Source organism: Humulus lupulus, chromosome 2 (assembly GCF_963169125.1).
Source record: "Humulus lupulus chromosome 2, drHumLupu1.1, whole genome shotgun sequence".
NCBI lineage: Eukaryota > Viridiplantae > Streptophyta > Magnoliopsida > Rosales > Cannabaceae > Humulus > Humulus lupulus.
In genome coordinates, this window is record NC_084794.1 from 6629199 (window position 1) to 6657023 (window position 27825).

General features: G+C 34.3%; 4 protein-coding genes and 1 long non-coding RNA gene across 6 annotated transcripts; 1 reads left to right on the top strand and 4 right to left on the bottom strand.

Annotated features, from left to right (window-relative positions):
- Positions 1–2489: 2489 nt before the first annotated feature.
- On the bottom strand, positions 2490–3989 carry LOC133815801 (floral homeotic protein PMADS 1-like). Its single transcript, XM_062248598.1, has one exon. The coding sequence runs from the start codon at positions 3987–3989 to the stop codon at positions 2838–2840; it is 1152 nt and encodes a 383-aa protein (XP_062104582.1). The 3' UTR covers positions 2490–2837.
- A 1512-nt stretch (positions 3990–5501) lies between these two features.
- LOC133817077 (transcription and mRNA export factor ENY2) lies at positions 5502–7699 on the bottom strand. Its single transcript, XM_062249462.1, has 5 exons — positions 7546–7699; positions 7271–7358; positions 7084–7178; positions 6227–6303; positions 5502–5838 (listed from the first exon to the last, which is right to left on the bottom strand). Coding segments are annotated over exons 1-5 (336 nt in total). The 5' UTR covers positions 7548–7699; the 3' UTR covers positions 5502–5764.
- Positions 7700–14361: 6662 nt separating this feature from the next.
- On the top strand, positions 14362–17171 carry LOC133817079 (plastoglobule-localized metallopeptidase 48, chloroplastic). Of its 2 annotated transcripts, none has more exons than XR_009885497.1 (8): positions 14362–14646; positions 14730–14787; positions 14877–14944; positions 15070–15249; positions 15371–15467; positions 15734–15843; positions 16187–16322; positions 16413–16576. XR_009885497.1 is itself a non-coding variant. In XM_062249465.1 (8 exons), the coding sequence occupies exons 1-8, from the start codon at positions 14452–14454 to the stop codon at positions 16855–16857; spliced, it is 909 nt and encodes a 302-aa protein (XP_062105449.1). In that variant the 5' UTR covers positions 14362–14451; the 3' UTR covers positions 16858–17171. The 2 variants fall into 2 exon arrangements, 1 of the variants encoding a protein (XP_062105449.1); XM_062249465.1 differs by lacking the exon at positions 16413–16576 and adding an exon at positions 16791–17171 and having other exon boundaries at positions 16189–16322.
- Positions 17172–18200: 1029 nt separating this feature from the next.
- On the bottom strand, positions 18201–20183 carry LOC133817078 (BIIDXI-like protein At5g11420). The gene is made up of 3 exons (XM_062249463.1): positions 19860–20183; positions 19195–19716; positions 18201–18921 (listed from the first exon to the last, which is right to left on the bottom strand). Exons 1-3 carry the CDS (start codon positions 19912–19914, stop codon positions 18353–18355), a joined length of 1146 nt encoding a protein of 381 aa, XP_062105447.1. The 5' UTR covers positions 19915–20183; the 3' UTR covers positions 18201–18352.
- A 3831-nt stretch (positions 20184–24014) lies between these two features.
- LOC133815802 (uncharacterized) lies at positions 24015–25433 on the bottom strand. Its single transcript, XR_009884842.1, has 3 exons — positions 24897–25433; positions 24315–24818; positions 24015–24227 (listed from the first exon to the last, which is right to left on the bottom strand). It is a non-coding gene; the product is annotated as an uncharacterized LOC133815802 (long non-coding RNA).
- Between the last annotated feature and the right edge of the window lie 2392 nt (positions 25434–27825).

Consider the following 27825-nt stretch of genomic DNA (forward strand, 5'->3'; position numbering starts at 1 on the left):
AAAACTTAAAATTTGACTTTTTTTTAAAAAAAAATGCATTAAATTTGACTTAAATATTTAATAATATATTTCAGTTACCTATTTCATTAGAAATGTTATTTGGACGTGTATATGTGTTTATTATAAATCTTAAATTTTTTAAAATTTAAGCATTTTTTTGTACTTAAATTCAAGTAATTTTATAATTATGTATTAATTATAAAATAATATATTTGATTATAAATTAAAAAGATACAAAAAAAATATATATTTAGAGTTCAATGTGTAGATAATGTAAATATTAAAATATATAAGGATATTATTGATAATTAAAAGTAAAAATTTGAAAAGAATAACATATATATATATATAAAATATTATTGTATGTAAATGATATAAATAAATTTAGTTTGATTAAAATTTAATATCATGCAATATTTCTTTACAATTATTAAATTAGTTTTCAGATTTACCTAAACTAATCACATATTCTGATATTGTTATATTTTCAGATTTTCTACCAATTACATTCAATTTTTTAAACTAAAAAACAATTCACAGACTATGAACCAATCATATATTCAGAAATATGTTTTCAGTCACAGTATTCAGATTTTCATTTCAGAATAACAGTTTTTAAAATTATTATTTTTCAATCACGAACCAATCAGACTCTTAGATTTTTCGATTTGCACAAAGAAAATTAACCTCAAATTTCGCAGTCAAGTAATTTACATGTGTATTTGTAGGAATTACCTATCCACTAATGTGATATTTTTATTAACCACTATTAAAAAAGAGAAAATTCTTTTTCAACAGAGAGATTTTTTTTTCTTTTTTACGTTTTCCATTTAATTTTTACATTTTTACTATTTAAATTTATAAATTTGGTATATGTGCTCTTTTTGTATATATTGTCTGTATTGGTTTTGTTCAATGTCACTTGCCTATTTATAAAACGAAAGCAAGAACTACAAACTCGAGAGTTGGTGATGGTTCGAGTGGCTGGGACGGTAGTGACTAGGACCGCAACGCAAAGTTGTTTATTAATGTGAACATTTAAAAAAAATGTATTTTTTCATATATTTATAAATATATATATTTGTTTTTTTAAAAGAAATTGGCGATTATGATAAACATGATTAATCCAATAACTTAAAAGGCAAATTCAAATGATCAATTTAGGCTAATTACTGAGTCATTTATAAGTGGTTAATCTCAATACATGGGATCCGAACAAAATTTAAAACGGTTACAACTCAAAACGTATACAAAAGCTGACCTAGGTGGCAAAATTAAGTCCAACCTAGTTCTCACTAATAACCTCGATCGTAGCGGACGAGCAGGCCACATATGTACACTCTTCCCCTGAAGTGGAAGTTCTCAAACTCATGGCTAGTCCAGTTAATTGGACAAAACTCAAGATATAAACCATTTTTTATGGCACTAATACCAAATCTAAACTTTGTAAATAAATACCAAAATTTGATATTATTACTAATGATTTGATAATTAAGTGCAATTATTAACAAAAAATTTATATTAATATCGTTAAAAAAATAATACGTTGATTTAGTAATAAGTGCAATTATAAAAAAAGATTTAGTATTATTACCGCAAAAAATATTGATTTAATATTTAAGTTAATAGTTTTGATACTTTTACCGCAAATAACTCGAAGTAAAGTCAAAATGCTTTCAATACCAATAAATACATTAATAACTCCCGGAAAAAAAAAACAATAATTAAGACACTTATAAAACTACAACAGATTCTTGCTCACATGCAAAACACTTCTAGCTTTTAACTGCTATATATGCATGTTGAATATCTTTTGCACTTTGCTGCTACAAGTTTAAGATAGAAAAAAAGTTGATTAAATATATAATTATCATCCCAGATCACTCTGCATAAACAAGCTAAAGTGCTAAACCTATAGACCATTGGTGCTCTTGAACTTGAAGTGGTTGTATTCATATATGATCACTCATTATTGGCTCCATGGCCGGATAATACAGCAACTGAACTTATCACATGTTTGAACAGAGCACTGAGCAGCAGTGGCTGGTTTGCATATGTTGATAGCACTAAGGGGGTGTTTGGTATGGGGGTTTGGTTTGGTGGAAATGGGAATGTCAAATCTAACCCATGTTCGGTAAATTTATTTTTAATGACTTGGGGATTTGTGAATCTTAAACATTTTAAACCCTTGAGTTTCACATTCCCCTAATCTAAACTCCATCTAACTCTACTCCCCAAAACTCAAACCTCGTAACAAACACTTCCTAAGAGGATTGCTATTGAACTTATCTCATGTCATCATATTATAATGATAATCAATCATGCCATTAACTAAAAAAACTTCTCTGATGTTATTTTATCTTGAACTGAATAAGGGATTATCCATACTTCGTCTGACAAAAATTGATGTAGATTGCATTATTAATGGCTTGTAATCTGAATAAGATGGTTTTGTTTTGTGAATGTTATTATTTGTTTGGCAAATCTGACTCTCTTGCTTGATGCCGTTACTGCTATAAATGATGTACTTATGTGGTTTGATGAACATTTTGGCCTAAACTTCACCATTTAAGGAGATATAATTAAGCCCAATAACATGCTTTAACTATGAATCTATGATCGATGCAAGTTGAAATTTCAAATCCATAAAAAATATTAACATAAATACAGTGGCCATGCCATGAACCAAGAAAATAAAAACTAATTAAACAAAAGTTTAGTACTAGCATATGACAAACCAAAAGCAAAAAACAAAGTAAAAGCTAATTAAACATACCTGACAAAAAAAAAAAAAAAGACAATTAAATTTCCTAGTACTATACCATGCAAGCATTTGTTCACCATGAATGGAGAAACCCCATCATGGGGTCAGCCAGATTGTAATGCCATTCAGAGGCAGCCGAGCTGGGCATCAATGGCAGCAGTGGCTGGTTCACATAAGGTGGGTTCTGCAGCGCCATGGGAGTGTGAGACAACATCATTCCATTCTGGTCATTTTGGTGCAGTGCTCCTCCAGATTCCAACGCAAGAGGACTATTGTTGTTGAACATAGTATTATTATTACTATAGCTATAGTACTCATCAGCTGCATAATCATTAGAGGTCAACAGCCTTGTGAAGGAGCCATTGTTATAATGATTATCAAACGACACCGTTTGGGAGCTGGGATTGTAGGGAACTAGAGCCTTTGAGGAAGAAGAGCTCGGCAGATCATGATTCCAAGGCAGCTGCTGCAGTGGTACTTGAGTTTTATAATCATTGTAATAAGGAAACTGAAGCTGGTGCTGGTGCTGGTGCTGGTGCTGGTGCTGGTGGTACATTTGAGTAGCTGCTGCCATAGCCTGATAAGGATCATGAGGAGAATAATATTGAACAAAGCCAGGCTGCACATTATAAGAACTAGTACTACCACCATTCAATGGCTCTTGCATACCAAAATGATTATAATGGTAGATATGAATCAACTGCTTCATTCTCTCATTCACTTGTTCAATTTTGTTATCCAAATCAGAAGCAAACTCAGAAAGTTGGTTCCCAGAGAGCTCAGCAATGTAACTTTCTCCTAAGATGAGCTTTTCCTGATAACTACCATTACCAAGGGCAATACTCTTACACTTAGTAGTGGCTGCAGTAGTAGTAGTGGTCAAGATTTGAGTGTGGCCCACTTTCTCAGTCTCTGCGTTGACTTTCTTGATACGGTCGTTTAAGAAATCTGCCATGGTTAGAAGCCTTTTGGAGGCTGGTTTTAGAGTCATGGCAGTTATGTAATCATTGATGAGAGCCCTAACTTCACGAGGATTCTTAGGCCATGTGGCTACGGGCTCCGAGGGTTGGTTGGTGTAGTCATTCACAATTAAGCAAACTTTAACATCACAAAGTGTGCTTAACTCATAAGCTTTCTTGATTAGACCACTTCTTCTCTTTGTAAATGTTATTCTCCTTGCTCTTTCCTTCGGTATCAATTTCAACGGTAACTTTCCACGCCCCATCTTTAATTTCCCATTATGCAAAATAACAAAAAATACCCTTTAAACATTATGATATAATATATATATATAAAAAAAAATTATATGAGCATGGTAGAAAAGAATGGAAATCGAGGAAAAAGATGGTGATGATCACTGATGTAGAATATAAAATATAGAATACAATATTATCAAAGTTATATGCAATGTATTTTTATGAGAAAAGAGAATATAAGAATTACCTCAAGACTTGATTCACCGTGATGAAAGCGAAAAAGAGAGAACGATATTAATTTAACAAAGCAAGAACTAAATGAGAGATATTACAATGCTTAATCTAGTCATCATATTGATATGAACAGTATATATATAAATTTATACATAGCTGTAAGAGAATTGAATTTTATTTTACGAATAAGGAAACAAATCACATATATTGATATGATTTATTTAAACATAGTATTTACATATGAAGCTTATCCATAGTGCAATTATAAATTTGGGAATATAGAATAGAATATAAAATTGTGTCTTTTTTTTATTATTATTTTTAAATGTGAACTGAATACAATCTCAATATTTTCGGATTGCATTTAAAAAAAAAAACAAAAAAGACACAATTTTATATTATAATATTATTCTATATTCCCAAATTTAAAATTGTAATTTGGATAAAATTCATCAATAAACATTAACAAATTAGAGATATGCAAATATTGATGAGTTCACACATTTGGAAATTAACTTCTTTTATTTTTAGACATTTAATTTGAGTATAACCACGTTTTATACACGGAGTAGTTCATGTATATCACACTTTTTTTTTAAATGATAAGAGCAATTAGATTTGTACAATGTTTGTGATACAACATCTCATTCTCATTCTCATCAAGTATCTTATTATTACCATTAATATTCTGAAACAAATCAAAATGATTGATATAATTTCTTTTAACATAAATATTTATGCCAAATTAAAGCAATTTCTCAATGGTTATCACCAACCTTAATGTTTCCTTTTTGAGCAATTACTAATTTCTTCCACTAATTTCAACTCTTTTTTCACTGCATAATATATTGATAAAATCATGTATTATAAAAAATTAAAATATATGGACATTGGATTAGATGTATTTTGGAGATGTTTAGTATAAGGTTAAGTAAATGTGAGAATGAGAATCTAAATATTTTTCTATATTTGATTCAAATTTTAAGAAGGTATAAATTTAATAATTTATGTGAGGCCCACATGTATTTTAAAAATAATACTTTTAAAATACTTTTTAACTACTATGATTTTTTTTAAAATAAAAAATAAATACCCATCCGATCAAATCCACCATATAGTAGTTTTGGAAAATGTGCTCTGACTTCAAATATCATTTAAGTTTCTTAAGAGATGAATCTTTAACACTAAATTTATAATTAAAAAAAAAATCTTAAGAGATAATTTTATCACTAAATTTACAATTAAAAATTGATAGATTAGATACATGTGGTTTCCCAATAAACCATAAACACAAGTGTTAACTGATATAACTTAAAATGAAATGATTTCATTTGATGTTAATCCATTAGATAACTCTAGCTCTAGGCTCTAGCAAGCAACAATTCAAGTGCGGACAAACAATGTATAAATTCATTACAAAATCGTTTTTGTCAATAAAGATATATTACAGCACAGAATTTCTCAGTTCCTTCATAACACAAAGTTAATCTTGTGATGATCTTATGAAACATTTTGATCTCAAGCTCATGTGCTAGTGAACCGAACTAAGCCAATCCAATGAAAAGCTTCATCAAACAGCTGCTGACACCAAAAAAGTACGAATCTTTTGCAAAAGCTCAGCCTTTACAGAATCAGGAATGGAGGCTGCATAACAAAACATATGCCAATCATGCTAATAAATTTACATATTGTTCTTGCATATAGAGAAAATATAGTATCGAAACTAATTTGACTATTAGAAGTTGACATGCTTGGCCAAAAGACTACTAAGTTAACTTGTTATAAACAATGTATGAGAGCATTTTTATAAAAAAAATGATGAGCAAACAAGTCGCTAGAAGTGATAATAATAAAAGTAAGAATAATGCTAAAGGGCACACCGCACTCGAACAATTATTGCGGAGTCTACTTGTACTAGTGTGTGGTGCGCAACATCACAGTTATCACCTAACAATGCTCTAAAAATAATAATCATAAGAGCTTGCTCACACAAACCATGGCCAACAAAAATAAGATTAGAAATTTTTCTCACCTCTCCCCTTTGGGGTAATGACATGTACAAGGTCGTCCAAAGTAACATTATTCCTCCCTTTTTTCTTTATAAATTGCCTACGGTCAAAAGGAAAGGTAATTAAGATTGTACTATGGTCGTAATGATAAGATGATGAGAAAACCAATTGATTTCTACTTCTGTGATTGTACATTTACCGAAAGGTTAAAGAGACAAGCTGTTTTTAATATGTTAGTCATTACTGTAAGTAGTGGAATTAAACACATGGATCGTTACAAATCATCAAAAATTGGCAGTTTTATCATCACACATACAAGCATTTGAACACAAAGTAGTCTCAGCCAACAACCCTCAAGGTGGATTTGGTAAAATAGTATTGAAATAATCCATTGCTCAAACTATCTTAATTACTCAATTTCTGTCTCAAGCTTCTGTTAGAATGATTTGGATCAATATATCAGAAACATAAATTTGCAGAAACTAAAAGACTTAATAGATTCCATTAAAGGTTAGTCAACTACATAATACATTCTAGTTTGTGTTCTATTTTGAGGAAGCTCTTTTTCATCAAACCAATCAATATTTCTAAAGAAAAATACATAGAGGTATATGTATATAGTATATACCTAGATTTTCAAACTCAAATGGAATTTATAAATAAACACAGGAAAAAAAAAATCTACACCCAGATTCAGCTAGTTACTAGTCTCCACTCCCTAGCTTTAACAATCTTGTTTACTAATTGAAAAATCCTCAAGCAATGATCCTAAAACCCAAAAGATTAACTTAAAAACATAACTTTGATTCCTCAATAATTTTGAAAACTCACAGATCAAATGATTAAAAATAGAAAAGAAAAGTTGAGAACTTGAAAGGACCTGCAAAGAGATTTCATTTCATCTTTCCACCCACATTCTATAAGCCTGTCTCTAAGAAGCTCCATTAGCCTTTCCTTCTCACCACTCTCGATCAACTGTTGTAAAGAAACACCACAGCTTTAGAAAAAAAATGGAATTAATTAATTGATCATAATAATAATTTAGAAAAAAAGAAAGAAAAACCCACCTTTATGTTAAGAAGTTCTTGAAGCGTGGGTTCTTTTTCCTGATTTTCCACTACATCCGGTGTCGGAGGACGATTCACCGATTTCCTCCTTAAAGACATAATTTGAGTCAATAAAAATATGCCCTAGTTATATAATGCTCAAGAAAATAATAGAAAAGTAATCGTTCTATAGTGGTGTTTGAGATTTTCCGGGAAAAAGAAAAATTTCAAGACCCATCTTTTATTTTCCTGGGAAACAAACAAAGCTGATTGCATATATCTTTATGTGTACTTACATGGTGTATTGTCTGTAGCTTCGTTAGCAAGAATCCCTAGTTTTAGTCGAATGGCGGGAGTGGTGAAGGTCAGAGGTGAGTAATCGTTCCAAAAGTGAAAAAGTACAGAGAGAGATGGAGAGTTTTCCAGAGAAGGAAACAGATTGACGACTAAAACGATATGTCGCTTATTGCAGAGCACGTCGACGACATGTAGTATGGAAGAAACGACATTCTTTTTTTTCATAAGCAAACGCCATGTCGTTGAAACTAATTAGGCCCCCTTCATTCATTGGGTTATTAATTAGATTTTTTTCTTTCTTTTTTGAAATAAGAAATTAGAGTCGTGTCCACTTTTAGATAACACTTTTAGTATCAATTGAGTTGCCAAGAATCCAACACATCCATCGTATTCAATTTTTTTTTATTGGTAGTTAATAGTTTTGAATAATATTTAATAACAAATAAACATAATAAATGCATAGTTAAATTAATAGTTAAAAATTTATACGTTTTATTTTGTTAAGTCTAGTAGTATAACTTTTAAGTCTTGTGGTTGAAAAAGTCTTGTGGTTTAAATTTTAAAAAGTTGTGATTTAAATTTTAAGCCTCGTAGTTTAAATTTTAAACACTAGTAGTTTAAATTTTAAGAAGTCGTGATTTAGATTTTAAAGGATCATGATTTAGATTTTAAAGTATGGTTTAAATTTTAAAGAGTCGTGATTTATATTTTAAGTATTGTAATTTAAATTTTAAAGAATTTAAATTTTAAGCCTTATGATTTAAATTTTAAAGACTAGTAATTGAAATTTTAAATAATCGTGATTTAGATTTTAAATGATAATTATTTATATTTTATACGATCGTGATTTAGATTTTAAGCTTAGTAATTTAACTTTTAAGCATTGTGGTTTAAATTTTAAAAAGTTGTGGTTTAAATTTTAAGTCTTGTGGTTTAAAATTTTAAGCCTTGTGGTTTAAATTTTAAGTCTTGCAGTTTAAATTTTCAAGAGTTGTGGTTTAAATTTTAAATAGCTGTAGTTTAGATTTTAAATGATCATGATTTATATTTTATATGATCGTGGTTTAGATTTTAAGCTTATTAATTTACCTTTTAAGTCTTGTGGTTTAAATTTTAAAGAGTCGTAGTTTAAATTCAAGTCTCGTGATTTAAATTTTAAAGAGTTGTGGTTTAAATTTTAAAGAGATATTATTTAAATTTTAAGCATTATGGTTTAAATTTTAAGCTTTGTGGTTTAAATTTTAAAGAGTCTTGTTTAAATTAAAAATGAATATGATTTATATTTTCATGGCCGTGGTTTAGATTTTAAGCCTAGTAGTTTAACTTTAAGTCTTATTGTTTAAATTTGTAAAAGTCGTTATTTAAATTTTAAGGTTTGTGGTTTAAATTTTAAAGAGAAATGATTTATATTTTAAGCTTTGTGGTTTACATTTTGAAAAGTTGTGATTTAGATTTTAAGCCTCAAAGTTAAACTTTTAAAGGGTCGTGGTTTAAAATTTATGTCTTGAGGTTAATATTTTAAATGATTGTTGATTACATTTTAAGATTTATGGTTTACATTTTAAGTCTTGATTTTTACATTTTAAATAATAATTTTTCATAAATTGAATACAATCCTATAAATATAGTTGTCACACATATACATAACAAACTACAATTAGAATACATTTCCAATTTAACTATAATATGACATATATAATACACACTACAACAACACTTAGAACCATGTGGTCAAATAAGAGTAATTTGAGAAGTCTCATGATAATAATTGGTAAAGTTCAACTAAATATCTTTAGTGTCTAGTTTTAGTTAACTACCCTTAAAAGTGGGTAGTTCTAAAAAATTATTCTCATACCTTACCTCATACTAGTTATTTACCAAGTTTTTTGGAAACTACAAATATATTAAGAAATAAGAGCTAGAAAAAAAAGTAAAGAAATGAACAAGATCACAGTTTTTACGTGGTTGTGGCGTTAATGAGCCTTCATCCACAAGTCAACAGTATTGAGTTTTAGAGAGTTTAACCATGGAGGTTTTCTACAAGTTCAGCAGAGTTTCTGCATACAAGAGAAAATCGGGATCCCTGCTACAGTACACAAGTGACCCTATTTATAGGTGGTCATGTAGCTTAGGCCGAACTAATTCGGGCTTAATAAGGATATAATCATAAGTGCTCTCTAACGAAGCTATAATATAAGAGTGTAACTATAATGACCCAACTATTTCTAAGACTTTGGACCATTAAAACTACTAGACATAGCTACTATTTTGGGAAACATACATAAAAAAAATAACATAACTGTATTTAAAACCCAAAATATTGTATCAATACAAAATAAAATAAAAAATATATAAAATAAACTGTGATATGATATGAGATCCCATTGTTTATAAAACATAAAACATAAACTTTAATTGTTTAAAATACTAATTGCGGAATTACATTAAAACATGATTTAAAAGACTTAAAGATAACGTCATCCTCGATCGACATGCAGTCCATTCAATTCATTCATCCTTAACACACAAGCCAAGCAGCCATGAATCTTTCCGCCTTCCATATTTATTTTCATGCATCACATTAAAAATAAAGGAATGAGCCTAACGCCCAGCAAGGAAAATCTACTAACAACATATAACATTAATCATAAACATAAGACTATATCATATACATATACTATAAAACATATGACTATAAAAAACGTATATCATATAGGACTACAATATTAATGGCCATTAACTCATTAACATGGCATGTGATAAACCATCTAGGTCCTCTGTCTACTAATCGGGGTAGGTTAGATCACATGGTAGTATATGATAACCCATCTAGGTCCTCTGTCTACTAATCGAGGTAGGGTAAATCATAACTCTAACCCATGAAAATGATAGAATTCTTGGGGTTTGCTATCTAAGCAACTATAAGCCCCAAGCGACATAAAAATATTGGGGGTTTGCTATCTAAGAAACTATAAGCCCCAAATGACTACAAGACATATTTAAATATATAACATAGCATAAAACATAACATAACATAACATAAACATATAAGCACATAAAATCTATCATATTTTCCTTACCACCAACCGAGATATGGAGACAAGAACGGAATTAGAATACTCCTAAAAACCAACAGTAAAAATGGTGAGTTTCTAAATAAAAGAGATGAAAAGAAAGCCAAACCATCAAAGAAGAAACAACAAGAACCTTAAGTTTTCAAGAAACTTAAACACCTAACAAAGAATCATAACAAGAGTTAGGATTTGAAAAGAAAGAAAATAAAGAAAACTAAAGAACCATAGAGAGAACTGAACTTAAGATTAGGAATACCTTGAATGATGAATTGATCTAAACCTCAACGCCGAAATCTCACTATATCTCACTTCCCAAGTGTTTAGAAAAGCTTGGAATGATAAAGCTTTTAACCCAAAACTCAAGTGTTTCTCTCTATAGTAACACTAGCAACTTGGAGGCTCTGAAGATTGCTTGAAGAATGAAGAAAATGGCTGAGTACTAGGTCCTATTTATAGAATTCAATGAGTGAAACTAACCCCTTTTAATTTGAATAAATAAATGATTAAAAAATGAAAAAGATTAGAATTTTCGCTCAACAGACACCAAAAACTCGGTCAAAATTGTTCAAATGCAGGTCCAAATGGTTAAGGTTGTTTTTAAAATTAAAGTCACAAACTTTTCAAAAATGAAAGTTGGAGCCGATATATTGCCTCCCCCCATAATCCCGAGCCCCGCTCAATCGTTCGTGCAAAGTCGCCGTGTTTTCCATATCTTCCGTAGGCGATATATCGGCCCCTATAGCTGCGATATATCGGCATACGTTGATATATCAAACACATTTTTGCACTTTTTCAACATATTTTGAATTGAATAAACAACTTTGACTGAGTCATAGTATGATCCTAATAGTTTCTGGAAGGTTTTAGAGCTTCTAGATCTTTTTTTTAATTAAACTATTAATCAAAATACTTAAATCCTTAATAAACATGCATATAACAAGTGTCATGTTCTTATTAACTCTATCTAAACCTTAGGTTATAATAAATATATTTCTAGAACCAACAATATTAATCAAACTTTATGTTATAATTAATATTCTTAAACTACAGGTTAAACTTATAAAATCCATAACTGTTGCTATAAGTGTCCAACTAAGTCCTGGCTTGAACCAAAATTCACGGAATCTAACATATTACAAACTAATACTAACTAATACAAACTAATACTAATACTAACTACTACTACTACTATCTAGCTAATACAAACTAATACTAACTACTACTACTATCTAGCTAGCTAAGTAAATATTATGGGACACTACAATAACATGATTAAAAGTTGTTAATTTGGGCCCATTGGGCCAACTTAAGTGTAGTAGAGCCTTACAGCTGTCATTTGTACATTGGCACGGACTGATCTGTGTGGGCTATCAGGGGGATCCTGGGGACATGATATGTCAGAGTAGTGGCAGTACCATTCTTTAGGAACATCATACGTTCCGTGCGTATCCCTTTCTGCACGTTAGTTAGGGAGACCAATTGCCGGATTTCTCGGGGACACATCAGCTGCATGGAGAACTGGTCTTGCTCTACCCAGACGTATGGTCCGGGTCCATTTATCGAAATTCGGGTTCGTTTACCCAGGCTTAGGGTTGTTTACCGAGGTCCAAATTCTTTTACTAAGACGGACATCGGCTAGCGATGACGGATTGAAGGAAAGATCTTGGTAACGAGTTGGATCGAGAGGATGAACCCAGATACTTCATCTGGATCCCACATAGTGGGATCCATCCCTTAGAATGGACCGTTTACCACAATGGTCTAAACCCTGGTGGGCTGAGATTTGGTGAGTCCATGAAGTTAGTTCGTGCCTATGTCTCAAGTCCGAGCTCCTTACTATACAGTTATTTTCCAGTCGCTGAGCCTAAGATGGGTTTGGGCCTTCGGGCCCCATGGTAGCTCAGTATTTGCTGGGCCTTGACTTCTCTTGAGGGCCTATGATGCCCACTTGACAATGCCTCGTATTCAAGGTGGAAAATATTGACAACACTAGCTAATATGATTTTGTTTCCCTAATATAACATGCAATTTCATATTGTGACAAGTATTGTAATCTCTAATCTTAACTAGTAAAATGAACACGTGTATTATTTCAACAAAATTGGGTGTAAATTATTATCTAAATTGGATTTTTTTGGATACTAGAAATAATTAAGTCTGAGCACCACTATTGTAGTGATTGATTTTAATTAATGTTTATAGGTATTTTTTATATTTGTGGTACATGGATAAGTTACAACTCTATTTATTACACGATGGTATACAATATAGTTGCAGGGGACGTCCCACAAATTTTTCTAAAAATTGAATAATTTAGGATGTCAAAATTTATATTTAAATAACATATTACAGGCGTGTATAAATATCAAAACAAACATGCATGCAACAAGTTGTTTAAATTAGGGGTACACAAAAAAACCGCTAATCTGTCCCAACTGCCCAACCCATCAAAATCCGCCGGCTTTGAACCCGCCCATTAAAAAACCCATCGAAACTGGGTTGGGTTGAACCCAATCCGCCACAAGATGGGTTGAGTACGGATCGTAATAATATAAAGAGGGTCCAACCCGCACCCGCTACTTTATTTTTTTTTATATAGATATATATATATTTATATATATACATTTTTAGTAATAATCTAAATCTAAAAATACAACTCTTAAAGAGCTCATTAGAAATTATAAAATTTGTGACACTTTTAATATGATTGATGAAGATATTAGATTGTGGGATATGAATCGTTGTATTATTTATATTTATATTTATACATATATATATTTATGTAGTCCAAAGATTTAACCTTTTTTTAATGAAAGCTTTCACTGCTATGAGATTAATAGTGGTAACTTAGGAATTATATAGAAAAACTTGTTTGTGAAAAATATATGAAAAAAGAAATAGTGTTACTTATATTGATGATTTAATATTAGTGAAATTTTTCATAACAAAACTCAAAATGTTGAAATGCTTAATGTATGGATTGATGAGTTCAATACCATTTATAATTTGTATAATTATTATAATTTTTTTTTGTAAAGTTTTAGATTCAAGTTTGAGATACTATAATATTTTATAAAATTATTATTCATGATAATATTGATGAGTAAAGATGATATAAGTTTGAACTTTATAGTCTATAATTTTTTGTTTTTTTTTAAACATCATAAGTTGATAATTTTGATATTTATATTAGCCCAACCTGCCCATAAAACCGCATAAATCCACCCATAAAAAATCCGCCAAAACCGCATACTTGTTGGACAGTTATGAGTTGCATTTTTCTCAAACTGCCAAATAAAAAAACAGCACAAACTGCACGCTGTGCACCCTTAGTTTAAATATTGATTTTGACATCCGAAATTTCTTGAAAACTTATTAAAAATTAACTACATTATATACTATAGTATAAAAAAAATAGAATTACAACTTATTAATGTACCGAAAATGCTTATAAATTAGTAAAACAATTAGTGCCCAACAATTTTTCATTAAGTATAAGTACAACTTTTGATAATTAAAACTAAAAGACAAAAGTTGTTAAAAAATAAATAAAAGACAAAAATTCAGTATAGAATGGAATGACGTGTTCTTTTGTTGTCCTATAGAGTCATAGAACCTCAATGAGATACATGTACGTTTCTAATCTACTACTTATTATGGTCAACCGAAAACGACATGTCGTTTAACTGTCACCATAACAACAACGCCTTGTGCTCGTTTTATTTGTGGTCACAAGACTCACAACACAAACAAGAACGATACATACGAAACTACTCAACAAACAAATATCATCACACTCTTCTCTCCTCAACACCTTCAGATTTTTCTGCCATGGCGTCCGTACCCCTCCCTCTGAATTTTAATACTCTCAGTTATAATAGTTCCTTCGTTTCTGAGAGAGTGAGGTTTGGCTCGTGTTTGAGGAAGAAGAATCCCACCAGAACTGCCACCTTCGTTTGTAAAGCTGCCTCTCTTGTCTTTCGCGATCTCGACGCCGATGATTTCCGCCACCCTCTTGACAAACAGGTTTATTTAACTATAAATATATATCAAAAAAAGAAAAAAAATCTTTCTTTTTTCTTCATATTTATCTTTCTGTTTTTGCTCAGAACACACTGATTTTGAGGGCGATTCCGGGGTTGAACGAACTTGGAAAGGCTTTACTAGGTAATTCCAAGAATTGGGTATTTATTTTTTTCATAATTATTTAATTAAATTTGTTGCTCATATTAACAGATTGATAATATGCGTTGCAGGGTCTGTTTCAGAACAAGTGATGCTTTTGGAGAATATTGGAACATCAGTTCTTGTTTCAGAGAATCAGGTTATTTGATTGTAAGAAGGAATAAGGCTATATTGGGTCTTTGTGTGTGTTTAATTGTTAAATATTATTATCATCTTACACTATTCTTTCTTTTATTTTTGTGGTTTTTTTTTCATTTGAATCAGCTACCTGAACTACACCAGTTAATGATTGAAGCAGCGAAAATATTGAACATCGAGTCCCCTGATCTGTATGTTCGTCAAAGTCCTGTACCAAATGCATATACTCTAGCCATAAGTGGTAAAAAGCCTTTTGTTGTGGTTCATACTAGTCTTGTGGAGCTTTTGACACGAAAGGAGTTGCAGGTTACAACTCACAATCTTATGTTTTTAGTTTATAAATTCACTGTTCATTATACTGTTATCCAAAATTTCTTGTTCGAGTGTTTCTGAAAGGCTAAGAAGATGTATTACTCTTATAAAACAGGCTGTTTTGGCTCATGAGCTGGGTCATTTGAAGTGCGACCATGGTGTGTGGCTTACATTTGCAAATATTCTTACCCTTGGAGCTTATTCTTTACCTGGTAGGTTCACTATTTTTGTGTTATGAATTGCTATTTGACCAAAAACATTAGATGACTTGGAGCCTTCAAGCTAAGCATCACTGGTAATTTTCCTGTAGATTTTAAGTTAAACAAGGCAGGTTTTAGAGAAAAGTATGTCGACATTTCTTTTTCCCATTCGATTCTTGGCCTGAAAAGTTAACTTGATCGTAGTAATCTCTCCACTAATCCTCTGAAGTTGCATGATGCACAAGATGTTATGGGGTTCTAAACTATTTCGTTCACAGGGCTTGGTGGGTTGATAGCTCAGAGTTTAGAAGAACAGTTATTCCGTTGGCTTCGAGCAGCTGAGTTAACTTGTGATCGTGCAGCTCTTCTTGTTGCTCAAGATTCAAAGGTATATCATCTCAGTAAACTACATGTTTTACTTTAACTTAATGTTTTTTTATTATTTAAATGTACATTTACTCTTCATGCCTCATTCGCGTACATCCATGCATTCAAGATTACTCATGACAATCTTCTCTTAAGCGCAATGACTTAAAAATATATTTGACAAGATTCGAGTCTAAAGTACTGCATTTTTGTTCTGTTTTGTAAAATATATGGGATCATATGAGTATTATCGATAATAAAAGATTATAACTTTTATAAGTCAAATCACATGATACCAAAATGGTAGATTCCTTTTATTATTCATACTGTGATCATCTAATTATTGGTTATAATTCTCCTACAAGAGGTGGTCATCTCTGTGCTGATGAAGTTAGCTGGGGGCTGTCCATCTATGGCTGACCAACTAAATGTTGATGCATTTTTGGAGCAAGCTCGGTCTTATGAAAAAGCTTCATCAAGCCCGATTGGTTGGTACATAAGGTAAATTTAACAATATTAACATATTGAAAAGGTTTTGGTTATTTAAATTCTTAAATGCTTGCTCTAAACTAAGTAATCTATGATGTTTAGAAATGCTCAAACGAGACAGCTTTCTCATCCGTTGCCTGTTTTACGTGCTCGTGAGATTGATGAATGGTCCAGAGGTCATGATTATAAATATCTTCTTAGACGAGCAGCACAAACCAGTGCTGTGTAGACAGTTCACTGGGGAATGGAGATAGAGTGAAAATACATAACATCTTATTGAAAGTATTTCTTCTCCCTTATTAAACATCTTTTTTGTTCATTTTTACAGAAATCATGTTACTAGTAGGTTGCTTATTTTATAAAAGAAATAGAATGCAAACATCATGATTTTAATGATTAGTTGTTACACTTGTTAAATTTTTTATAACTGCATCAATACTTTTGTTTACAAACTAACATTTTTTGTATTTTCTGTTGCAGTTTGAAACTATTCCAAAGACTGCCAGAGATAATAGAAGATTTGTTCAAAATTATTGGCTGCTGTTAAAACCTTTCCAGCTGCCATATTCCATGTGGAATTATCATGTCAAGTCTTGTACAAATATAGTTCTTAGGAGACACGTATGTATATTCTTTTAGGACTCATCTTATACTTTTGAGTGTTAGAAAAAGAAAGGAAGACTCAGATGTATACGATTTTTATAGAATTGGGACTGTTGCTCAAGTCCTAGATGACACACACGAACATATGAGATCTTTTCTTAGTATTTTTATACAGATTCACTATTGTTGTGTGGAGTGTTTGCATCCACATCAGAAAATAAAATAAACTTTAGATATATGGACAAAATTTTTCTAAAAGCATCAGATTTTCTTAATCTGCTAGTGTGAGAAAAATTCTAATTGAGGTTGGTGTGGTCTCTGTTCATTTATTTCCCTGCCACTGACTTGTTCTGTCTCTTTGACAGAGGGTGCAAACAACTTACAATCCAATGCCAAATTGTAAATGTAATATTGTTCAATCATAACATGTTTTATTCCACAAGAGAACAGACGTAAAAACAAACAAACAAACAGTAAGATATTGATTACAGATTATGAAGGATACAAGACTTACAACATAGCTTTTGTGGGCTTTAATAACATTTCCATCTCTTAAGCCTTGTGTGGAGTCCTATATGTTCATAGATTCACATTCTTTAAATGATCATGCTCTTCTGCTGGTATGATTTTGGCTGCTGGTATATTCACTCATCAATCCAGTGGATCAATCTGGGGACAGATAGCTAAAGCGACCACGGTTTCCATCTTCTTCTTTGCATTGTGTTTTTGTCCTTTTGTTCTGTTTCATTCTTCTAAGTTAGACTTCAGCATTGCAAATATGGCCTCCTTTCACTACTTCCAGTTCAGGAAGACCTCTGCCAAAAGTATTTTCAGCTCAATCATCTACGAGTCTTCGGATGGTTATAGTTGAGATGAGATTAGCCTAACCAGGTTCCAGTAGCCATGTTAACACTGCAACCTGATATCGATATGCAGGCTGTTCCACATTTGGAGCCAAACCCCATCACAGCTTTACAAAAGGATCCTGCAGATTATTTAGCACCAAAAGCAGGGACTTCCAGTACAAATCAAATTGAAATGTATGGCAAACTATCCTCAATTTCTCAGAAGCTAAAGATTTAAAGAATAAGAAACATGATGAACAATGTATGTTTAGCAAAATAAGCATTGTCCTTGTCATGTACTGTGTTCTACATATCTATATTATTATGTCAATCTTTTCTCTCAAACTCAAACAACTTTCACTTGCTTTGGAATATATTTTTTTAATAAATTATCTAATTGAAGGATAACATGTTCAACGTTGATGAATGAGAAGGCTGAATCTGAAATGGTGGATGGTAGTTTATCCCAATAATTAAACAAATATCCATTATACATAACCAACCCTGCAAAATCCAACTCCTCAAAGGAGCAAAACTTGTATTCCCACATATTGCTCTGGCATAATGAGCTACAAAAATTCCATTTTGTCAACTTCAATGAAACGTTAGAAAGGCTACCAAATACAGAAAAACCAGAACAATCCATTGGATATCTGGTTTCATCCCGAGCGAAACACGCAAAACTACATCATCAACCACAGGACCACAAAGAATACCATTTTTTGTTTGGCTTGCAGCGTAACTCATAAAACTGATTGTTGTCACACTTGAATCTGCCTTGAACTTCATTGAGAAATTCTTGGCTGAGCCTGTGCCACTGCTGAGAAGAGTAAAATTTTGAACTGTTGACCCTGCTTGGGCAGACACTAGGAAATCTTTCACACACGAGTTGTTAGCATCTCCTAGAATAAATTCCAAATTATAACTCGATCCCTCTTTAAGGCTTGCTGCTGTTTGTATACCGATTGAAACAATCTCGATTGCAGCATTGCCTTGCGGGACAAAAAAGTGCTTGGAATCTACATAGTTTACAGTTCCTAACACAGACCACTCTTGCAATGGGGATTGGATCAGACTAGGTGCTGATTCAATCAATATTCCCTCAGTAGAGTTGTTGAGAAATTCTGGACCATGTTCAAATCCTCCATTTAGTAGTAAATTTCCTGCAAGTCCAAGTCCAAAATTGAAATAACTACTATAATGTCAATGAGTTTGTCAGTTTGCGTGATGTGGAATTCAAAACAAAACTATTTCATTTATGTTAAGAATGAGATACTAGGCTGCAAGTTAAAAGCTAGAGCCGAAAATACAATTGTGGTTAAAAATTAGTTTTACCCTCCTTAGCAAGCTTTCAAACAAATCTTCAGAAAATTTTAGCTATTGTATGTCACATACCTTCTAAATGAAAATTATAGATGGAGAAAGAGAAAGCATACCATTTCCTTGAACTAGTTTTGGCATGCTCTTAATAAGAAGCTCATCAATCACTGGCCAGCAGATGGAGCTGGAATTGGAATCCTCAGCTTGCCTCTGAATCACAAGGTTGATGGACTCTCCATCACCCCAGCTTCCCAAGTAATGACCATAGCTTTCCCAAGTTTCCTTCCCATAAGGCTGCTTCAAAGAAAAGACCCCTTGACTATCTGGTGCTGAGATTACTGTCTCAGCACTATCCGAACAATTCTGAGTCTGAGCCGGCGCAATTGTGAATGTAAGCACATAGCGCAAGTAGTCTGCGCTAGCAAGGAATGTCTGGTTGATTATGCCATCTTCCCCCAGTTGCACAGCATGTCCATTATGCGGTAATGAAAAGGTTTCATCAGCTGTGACATACAGGACTGTGCCTTCAAATGTCCATCCGGGAATTGTGTTGTTTTTGTTGAGTAAAACAAATGGGGATTTTGAATCTTTTGGGAGGTTTGATGGTGGAAATTCAAAGTCCGGATTCTGCAGAAGATCTGGAAATGAAAACATAATATGTTACTACTACTACTACTACTACTAAGTGTTGCAAAAACTTAAAGAGAGGTGGTCAATATATCAGTTAATCAATCTAGCAAATGGTTCTTGTTGGAGACTGAAAATATGGAACTGAGTTTACCTGCAGATGCTAACGTCAATAACAGAAGAGACAGAACGAAGACTTGGGGTAGCATTTTTCCAGCTAGAAACTTCAGAAGGAAGAAAAACCCACCTAAAACTTCTTACCAGTGGCCTGAGTTTTGGTCAAGACTTTTCTGTTCATATTTTATTAGGACACAGAAGGTGGTCAACCGTTCCAAATGGGGTTGACACTAGAGAAGCACATGGGTAGGGAAATTACATAAATCACTACAAAATAAATTTGTATTATATTATAAAGGCAATGTTTTATATAAATATATATTCATTGTAGTACATTTTTATAGTATATTTACACATCGTTTGATACACTTCTGACATAACTCATTCTTTTTCCCTTTATAATTTTAATCAAAATTTCATTTAACTTGGTCACTATTTTGTCTGCTATGTATAATGATTTCGATCTCTGATACCGAATACCATGTGCTATAATAGTGTTTAAAAGTTGAAAGCTTAATTTTATACACACGTATTCCTCCAGCTCATTTTGGTACCTTCCCATTTCAACTCCAAATCAGTACCTCTCCCATTATTTCTTTCAGGAACTAAATCATTTAGAGATGGTCCACACTCGCGGCAACAGGAATTCTGATTCTGCATCATTATTATTTTATTTGACTGATAAATGTATCCTTATTGAAATATAAGAGTTGAAATTTGAGTTTTAATGCAATAAATGAGACTACGTTTAAAAAATACCTTACTTTTATATAATTCTTATTTTGGTCTTACTAATGACGTTACTACCCAAAATACTCTGACATAATTTTCCCTATCTTTTTCTTATAGTTTTCACTCTTTATCTCTTATGTTTTCCCTCTCAATCTCTCAAACTCTTGTACACACAAAAAAAACATGCCACCATTAATTTGCATTTTGGATCTAGGGGCAAGTTGTGAGTCTTTTCAAGTCAAGAAACTTCATTTTGGATTTCGGATCTAGGAAAAAAAATCGTATGGGTAAGTATATATTTGTTATAAGTAGTGAGGAAACTTGTCTGGTTACATTACTTATCTTATTTCGAACAGATCTGTGAATGCCTTCATGTTTTATTGCAATTTTTCACTGTTGGAATGAATTTTGGATACTTCGTGCGTTTTTTTCAGGATTTTTTTCCTGCCTCGATGAGTTTCGATGAAACTCGATAAGTCTCGATGTGTTGCTTGCATGCTGGTTCGATGGACCTCGACGTGCCTCAATAGTGTTAGGATGTTAATACCTCGATGGTCCTCGATTGTACTCGATAAAACTCGATAGGTTTATAAGAGTTTAATTGGATTTAATAACTCGATTGTATTCGATAAAACTCGATAGGTGTATAAGAATTTTATTGGATTGTTTGCCTCGATAGTCCTCGATTGTACTCGATAAAACTCGATATGTGTGACCTTGATAAGACTCGACATATATCGATAGAAATCGATATTTTATGTTTTATGTTGTAGTTTAACTTTTTGACCTTTTTTTTGTTGTTTTGTTGCAGATTTGACTGTTTCCGTATTTATTGCATTCAATGGTGTTTGGGAACTCGAAAATAGGGATTGGATTTTCAGAGATGCTGAAAATCAAGTTCTGCCCGTGGAGAAGGGTGTGACGTATGAGCAACTGCTTGACATTTTGTACGATGAGCTTGAAATGGATAAATGTGTGCATGACTTAAAAATTGAGGTTCCATACACATGCCTATCACAATCCATCAAACCTGCCGTTATAAAAAATGATAAGCATGTGCGTGCATTCATTGGGTTAGCATCGAAATCTATAGAGAAGCGCATTCTTCTATGTGTGACATTGATTAAGAATGGAGGTGTAAGAAATGCATCGGCTTTTGCCAGCGTTAATAAAGAAGTTCGATTTGAAGAGAACATTTCTCCTTTATGTCATGGTCTCAAAGGAACTCAAGGTGACGTTGGAACATGTATTCCGGAGAAAAATCCAGACGTCATAGTCCATGATGATATCCCGGTTAGAGATCTGCCACATGTGCATGACACGGCGGAGTACAATCCCTATGGCTACGATCCTTATGTCAATGACGATCCTGTTGCTGATGCAACAGATCTTGGTGGGCCAGATGTTAGGGCAGATTTTCCAACACAGAGTTCAGATGTTATGGTAGATGAGGAGCGCATAATAGAAGATTGGCAAACATCTGGGACCAGCAGTAGTCGTCCATGTCCAAGTAGAACCGATGATAGTTTTAAATGGAGTTCTCCATTGGACTTAGGTGAAGATCGTAGAACATGGAGTGCTCCCATGTTCACCAAAGAGGATATAGATGCCTCACATCAACATCATTCCTCAACCAGCAAAGCTTCAGGAGAATTGCACCTTGGGAAGTTCTTTCAGAACAAGCTTGAATTGAAAACCAAAGCATCCATATTTGCGATGGAGAATAATTTTGAGTTTATGGTGAAGAAATCTGGGACAGGTGTGTGGTACATTACCTGCAAGGATCTTGATTGTGGTTGGAGATTGAAGGGTAAGAAAAAAATGCGATCTGAAATGTTCGAGATTACTGTATACAACGAAGTACACACTTGCTCACAAGAAATTCGAGATAAGGACCACCGTCAAGCATCACCGTGGGTTGTTGGGCACCTAATCAAGAGGAAATTTGCTACCAATGGTACTCGCTACATGGCAAACGACATAAGGGAGGACATGAAACACCATTTTGGGGTCGAAATGAGCTATGAGAAGGCGTGGAGATGCAGAGAAAATGCTTTTATGTATATCAGAGGGACACCTAAGGAATCATACTCCAAGTTACCTGGATACCTGTGTCAGTTGGAGCATAAGAACTCAGGTACAATTACTGATTTTGTAGCAGAAGATGGTCGTTTCTTGTATTGCTTCTTTTCCCTCGGTGTTTCTAGGTGTGGTTTCCAGTACTGTCGTCCTGTAATTTGTGTGGATGGCACATTCTTGAAGAATAAGTATGGTGGCCACATGCTCTGTGCTGTTGCGTTGGATGCAAACAACCAGTTGTTTCCAATTGCGTTTGCATTGGTGGACAGTGAGAACCATAACTCTTGGACTTATTTTATGAGAAAATTGAAGGAAGCCATAGGGGACGTTGAGAACCTTGCTTTTGTATCGGACAAGCATAAAAGCATTAATCATGCTTTGGAGCTTGTGTTCCTAGATGCCTATCATGGTGCATGTTACCATCACATTTGTATGAAAAGATTAAGGTAATTGATCCGCCCATTGCTCAATATCTAGAGGGAATTGGCTTTGAAAGGTGGAGTAGCGCTTATTTTCCTGGTAACCGATACAATATTATGACGAGTAGCTATGCAGAAAGCTTTAACAATAAAACCAAGGAGGCAAGGAGCTTTCCAGTCGCCACTTTTCTTGAATTCATAAGATTTACTATTCAGTCTTGGTTTGCAGATAGACATGAAAGAGCTGCAAAAGCAACAATTGTGTTATCACCTGAGATGGAAAATGATTTGAAGCAAATAGGTGATAAAACAATTTTCCTGGATGTCCAAGTCCTTGGTCATCACGAATTTCGAAGTGGTCGATGGTAATGGTGATGGTGAGGTGAACTTGGCAAAAAAATCATGCTCTTGTGGCATGTTCCAAACCATTGGGATACCCTGTGTACATGCTTTTGCTGCAGCCAGAAAAAGAAGCATAAACATTTACTCATTGTGTTCCCCTTACTATAGAATGGAGGCATTGAGGGAAACTTATAAAGATCCTATTTACCCTGTTGGGAATGAGGATGAATGGGTAATCCCTGATCACATGAGAGATACAATTTTCGGCGTCCCCGTTGAGAAAACCCCTGTAGGAAGACCCAGGAAGCAGAAAGTGGGTAGGCGAAAGACAAACCGCTATGCTTCACGTGGGGAAAAGATCGTCAAGCCACGTAAGTGTAGCATATGTGGTGGTAGTGGGCACAATAGGAAGTCATGTAAGGCTAGGATTTAAAAATTTGTGTTATGTAATTATTCAATTGATTTTGATACTTTGTTAGTTTTGATATGAATATATGCATTTATTATTATTTAGCTATCGAGGTAGATTTGGTTTGACCCATTGTGTTTTGTTGATGCAGACATATTATGTGAATTTAGTACTTTTTTATTTAATAACTTTTTCAAAAATTATTGTTTGATAAAAAATAATATACAAAACTAACTATATGTTATACTATACAAGATGTGTAAGACAAAAATGTAAAGAGCATCACGGGGACAAATTCTGATAAAATAGGTCCACACACCACTTGGTCCTGAAATGCTGGATGTTCTCATCAATAACGGTATCGAGTGGTAGCCTGGCAACCAGATGCTCGATATGTTTGATGGCAAACATACCACAATCCCCACTGCATATAATCGATTTTGTGTCAATAGAAAATAAAAATAACTTTCATTTTCATATTTCAAAATACACTAATTAAATAGGGGAATACATTGTCTTAGTCTGAGGACACTCCTCCGGAGGAATACGACAATATGAAAAAGGCTTTGCATTCTGCTCAGGATATACCTGGAGGTCCTCATGGTCGTCAAACATGTCAGAACACCATAACAACGAAGGCAACAATAAGCACCAAGGCTTGATCGCTTCCTCCATCAGAGTGGGACTGAGCACGCTATGGTTGGAATCATAAATGTTGATGCACCACGTTGGAATGGAGACTTCAATAGCGATCCAATGTGCAGCTTTCTCGACGTGCAAGGCAAATAAACTTCACTCACATTTTTCCATGATACAAGGAATTGATTATCATCGCCCTTCAACATTCTCAACACATCGTCGTCCCATGTATACTTAGTGCCGGTCTCTCTGAATGATTCCAACGACCTAGGCATACCTGGGGGAAGGTGGTGTTCATGATCGCAGCATCCTGCCGAAATGCAGCATGGTAAAAGTGGCGTCGACGGCGTAGCATGTACAAAGCGGCATCAATATGCTGAAAAAACATGAAAATTCGTTAGTACCATCAATATATTTTAAGATTGAATTGAAAACATGAATGTAATTTACATACCGAATCCCAAAGCCAAGTTTGGACTGTGTGCAACTGTAAGAACCATGCCACACCGTGCGTCCCAGTATAGACGTTTCGGTCTCTCTTATTGTCGATCTTCTCGATGATCCACTTATGGAAGCTCTTCTCCTGCTGTGGGTCACACTTCCTCAGTGGTTCAGCAACTAGCCCCTGTTTATCTAGTCTAATCTTCTTTGTTGGGTCAGTGAAGTCATCAAAACGCTTGGGCCTGCGTTTCTTCCTGACAACTTCAAGGCCAGCTGCCTCCTTGGGCTGCAATACTCGTACACTGGGACTGTCAGCATCACTGGAAACTACAGATGTCTGGGCCTGTGGAGTGGAGGGTTGATCACCGCGCTCGTAGTCTGCAGGCAAGATATCAGACTCTGTATTTGATTTTACGTCGGTGGATCGACCTGAGACCAGTGAAAGCAGCTGCACCAACTAAGCCATGATCGTGGTCTGATTCTGTAGTAAGGTTGCCTGGCCCTCCTCAACCCTCTTGAGCCTCTGCATCAATTGCTCATAATCAGGCTGGGCAACTGTAATGCCCCGGATTCCCTATTATGGTTAACGGCTGGATTAGTAGGCCGGGAGGGCCATAATTGTTTAATTATGCCATTAAACGTGTTTATGTATGTTTATGAGAATTATATTATAATATAATGTTAATTGTATGCATGCCGATGATATATGTTGAGACCACATTATGATGTGGGTTTGTTCGAGCTGCTCGACATGAGACGATCGTAGATTATTAATTAGCGGCTTAGTCAAAACAAGTTTAAGTGTCGGGACTTGGTTTGAGTCTCGGGGTGTTTTTGATGGTAAGAGCGTTACCGAGAGATAAAGGGTAACGGGATGTGAATTATTGGTGTTTGAGATTATTGAGAATAACGGGAATTGGAGAGCGTTAATTATGATTAACGAGTTAGGAGGAAAGTACCAAAAATACCCTTGGGAGTCTTTAGAAACCATTAATTGACCTAGGGGTAAAATGGTCATTTCACCCCTAGGATAGATATAACCTTATTTAGCTGAAAAAGGTGATGGAAAAACAGAGTATGTTTTAGAGTTCTCCCGTACCTCCTTTCTCTCACTGTTCTTTGTGGTTTTTGAGCCAACTTTGAGGATTCTAGCTTGGGAAGCAAGCCTTGGGAGTTTGGGAGTGTGTTCCACTAGTGAAGGCCATCATAAGCCGAGCTTTGGGTAAGTTTCTAACCATAGTTTCTCTGGTTTGCTCTGTTTTGGTTTTGTTTTGCAGCTGAAATGTTTAGGGTGAATTCATGGTTTTGTTGGGAGTTTTGGCTAGGGTTCCCATGCTTGTGATGTTTGGGATGTGTTGGGATGGTTTTTGGGTTCATTTGGCATCAAGAATAGGCTTTGGAAGCTTGTGAATCGAGTTAGAATCGAAGGAGATGAAGAAGGACGGTTCAGGGGTGTTCTGGGCTGGAGGTAGCGCTACAGCGCCCACCCTAGGGCGCTATAGCGCTCCTCAGGAGGGTTTCTGGCACTTGGGCGGTTCTGAGTTTAGCGCTGTGGCGCTAGGGGTTGAGCGCTGTAGCGCTACCCTGTTCCTTCCAAACCCCGTTTTGAGTGTTTTTAAGGGTTTTTGACTTGGGGTTTCAATCCTTAAGGCCCGGGATCGATTCTACTCACCGTGTGGGCATGTTTCGAGGTCCCGAGGGTGGTGCCTAGGTTAAGACCCTATTATTGTGGATTCTCATTAATGGAGGTTATAATTGGTTGTGATTAGGTAACCGCTAAAGGACCAAAAAGTCGATCGTTCTCAGGGTTGTTCTTTTGTTCGTTCTTGCTCGAACCAGAGGTAAGAAAACTGCACCCCATATGTGACATGCATGGTTATGATTGATGCATGTTGAATGTTTAAATGTAAACATTAATAGCATAATGAATGCTTGGCAATCTTGCCCATTTTCATATGATTATTGTTGAGGCATGCTGGATGATTAAATGTGATGCATGTGATGCACGAGAAACATGTGATTAGGGCATGCCATGAATGATGAGGATGAGATTAATCAGAGCTTGAGTCTCTGCATTTGTGCATAATCATAATTATGCTAGAACTGTTTAGCAAGCATGCTGAATGCCCTATTCTGGGATAGTTGGCATATGATCCACATTGATAGCATTGCTTACCTGTGCATGGTACTGACTAATTAGTCAGAATGGTCTTAGCGTGTATCACGCAAGCCATCAATGATGAGGTCTATTTGACTATCAGCATTGAATGACTCAAAGAGCATTAATGCCAGACCGACCCCGAGGGTCGATGAATGAAATAAGCGCTTGGAGGCTAGTGGCTTACTCAGCAGCCACTCTCCCACTTGAATTAGTGACGTGCTTGTCAATCACTCAGTATGGTTTACCAGAACCTATTGAAGGTTAGAGGCTTACCCAACAGCCACCTTTCCATTTGAATTAGTGACGTGCTTGTCAGTCACTCAGTATGGTTTACCAGAACCTATTGAAGGTTAGAGGCTTACCCAACAGCCACCCTTCCATTTGAATTAGTGACTTGCATGGCAGTCACTCAGTATGGTTACCAGAACCTATTGAAGGCTAGAGGCTTACCCAACAGTCACCCTTCCATTTGAATTAGTGACTCGCTTGTCGGTCACTCAGCGTGGTTTATCGGAACCTCAAGTGTTGCGACCCTCATTTGATGAATATTATAAGCGCTTGAAGGCTAGTGGCTTACCTAACAGCCACTCTTCCATTTGGTTAGTGACTTGTTTGGTAGTCACTCATCTGATTAGGATTGACTGGATAGTCCTCCGATCAGAAGGCCAGGATTTCTTATCCTGGATACCCCAGCATCTGTTTGAATACATTTACATGCTGAATAGAGCTATGAATGCTAGGCATGCCAGATATGATTTGAAGTCATGATATGGCTGCTTAT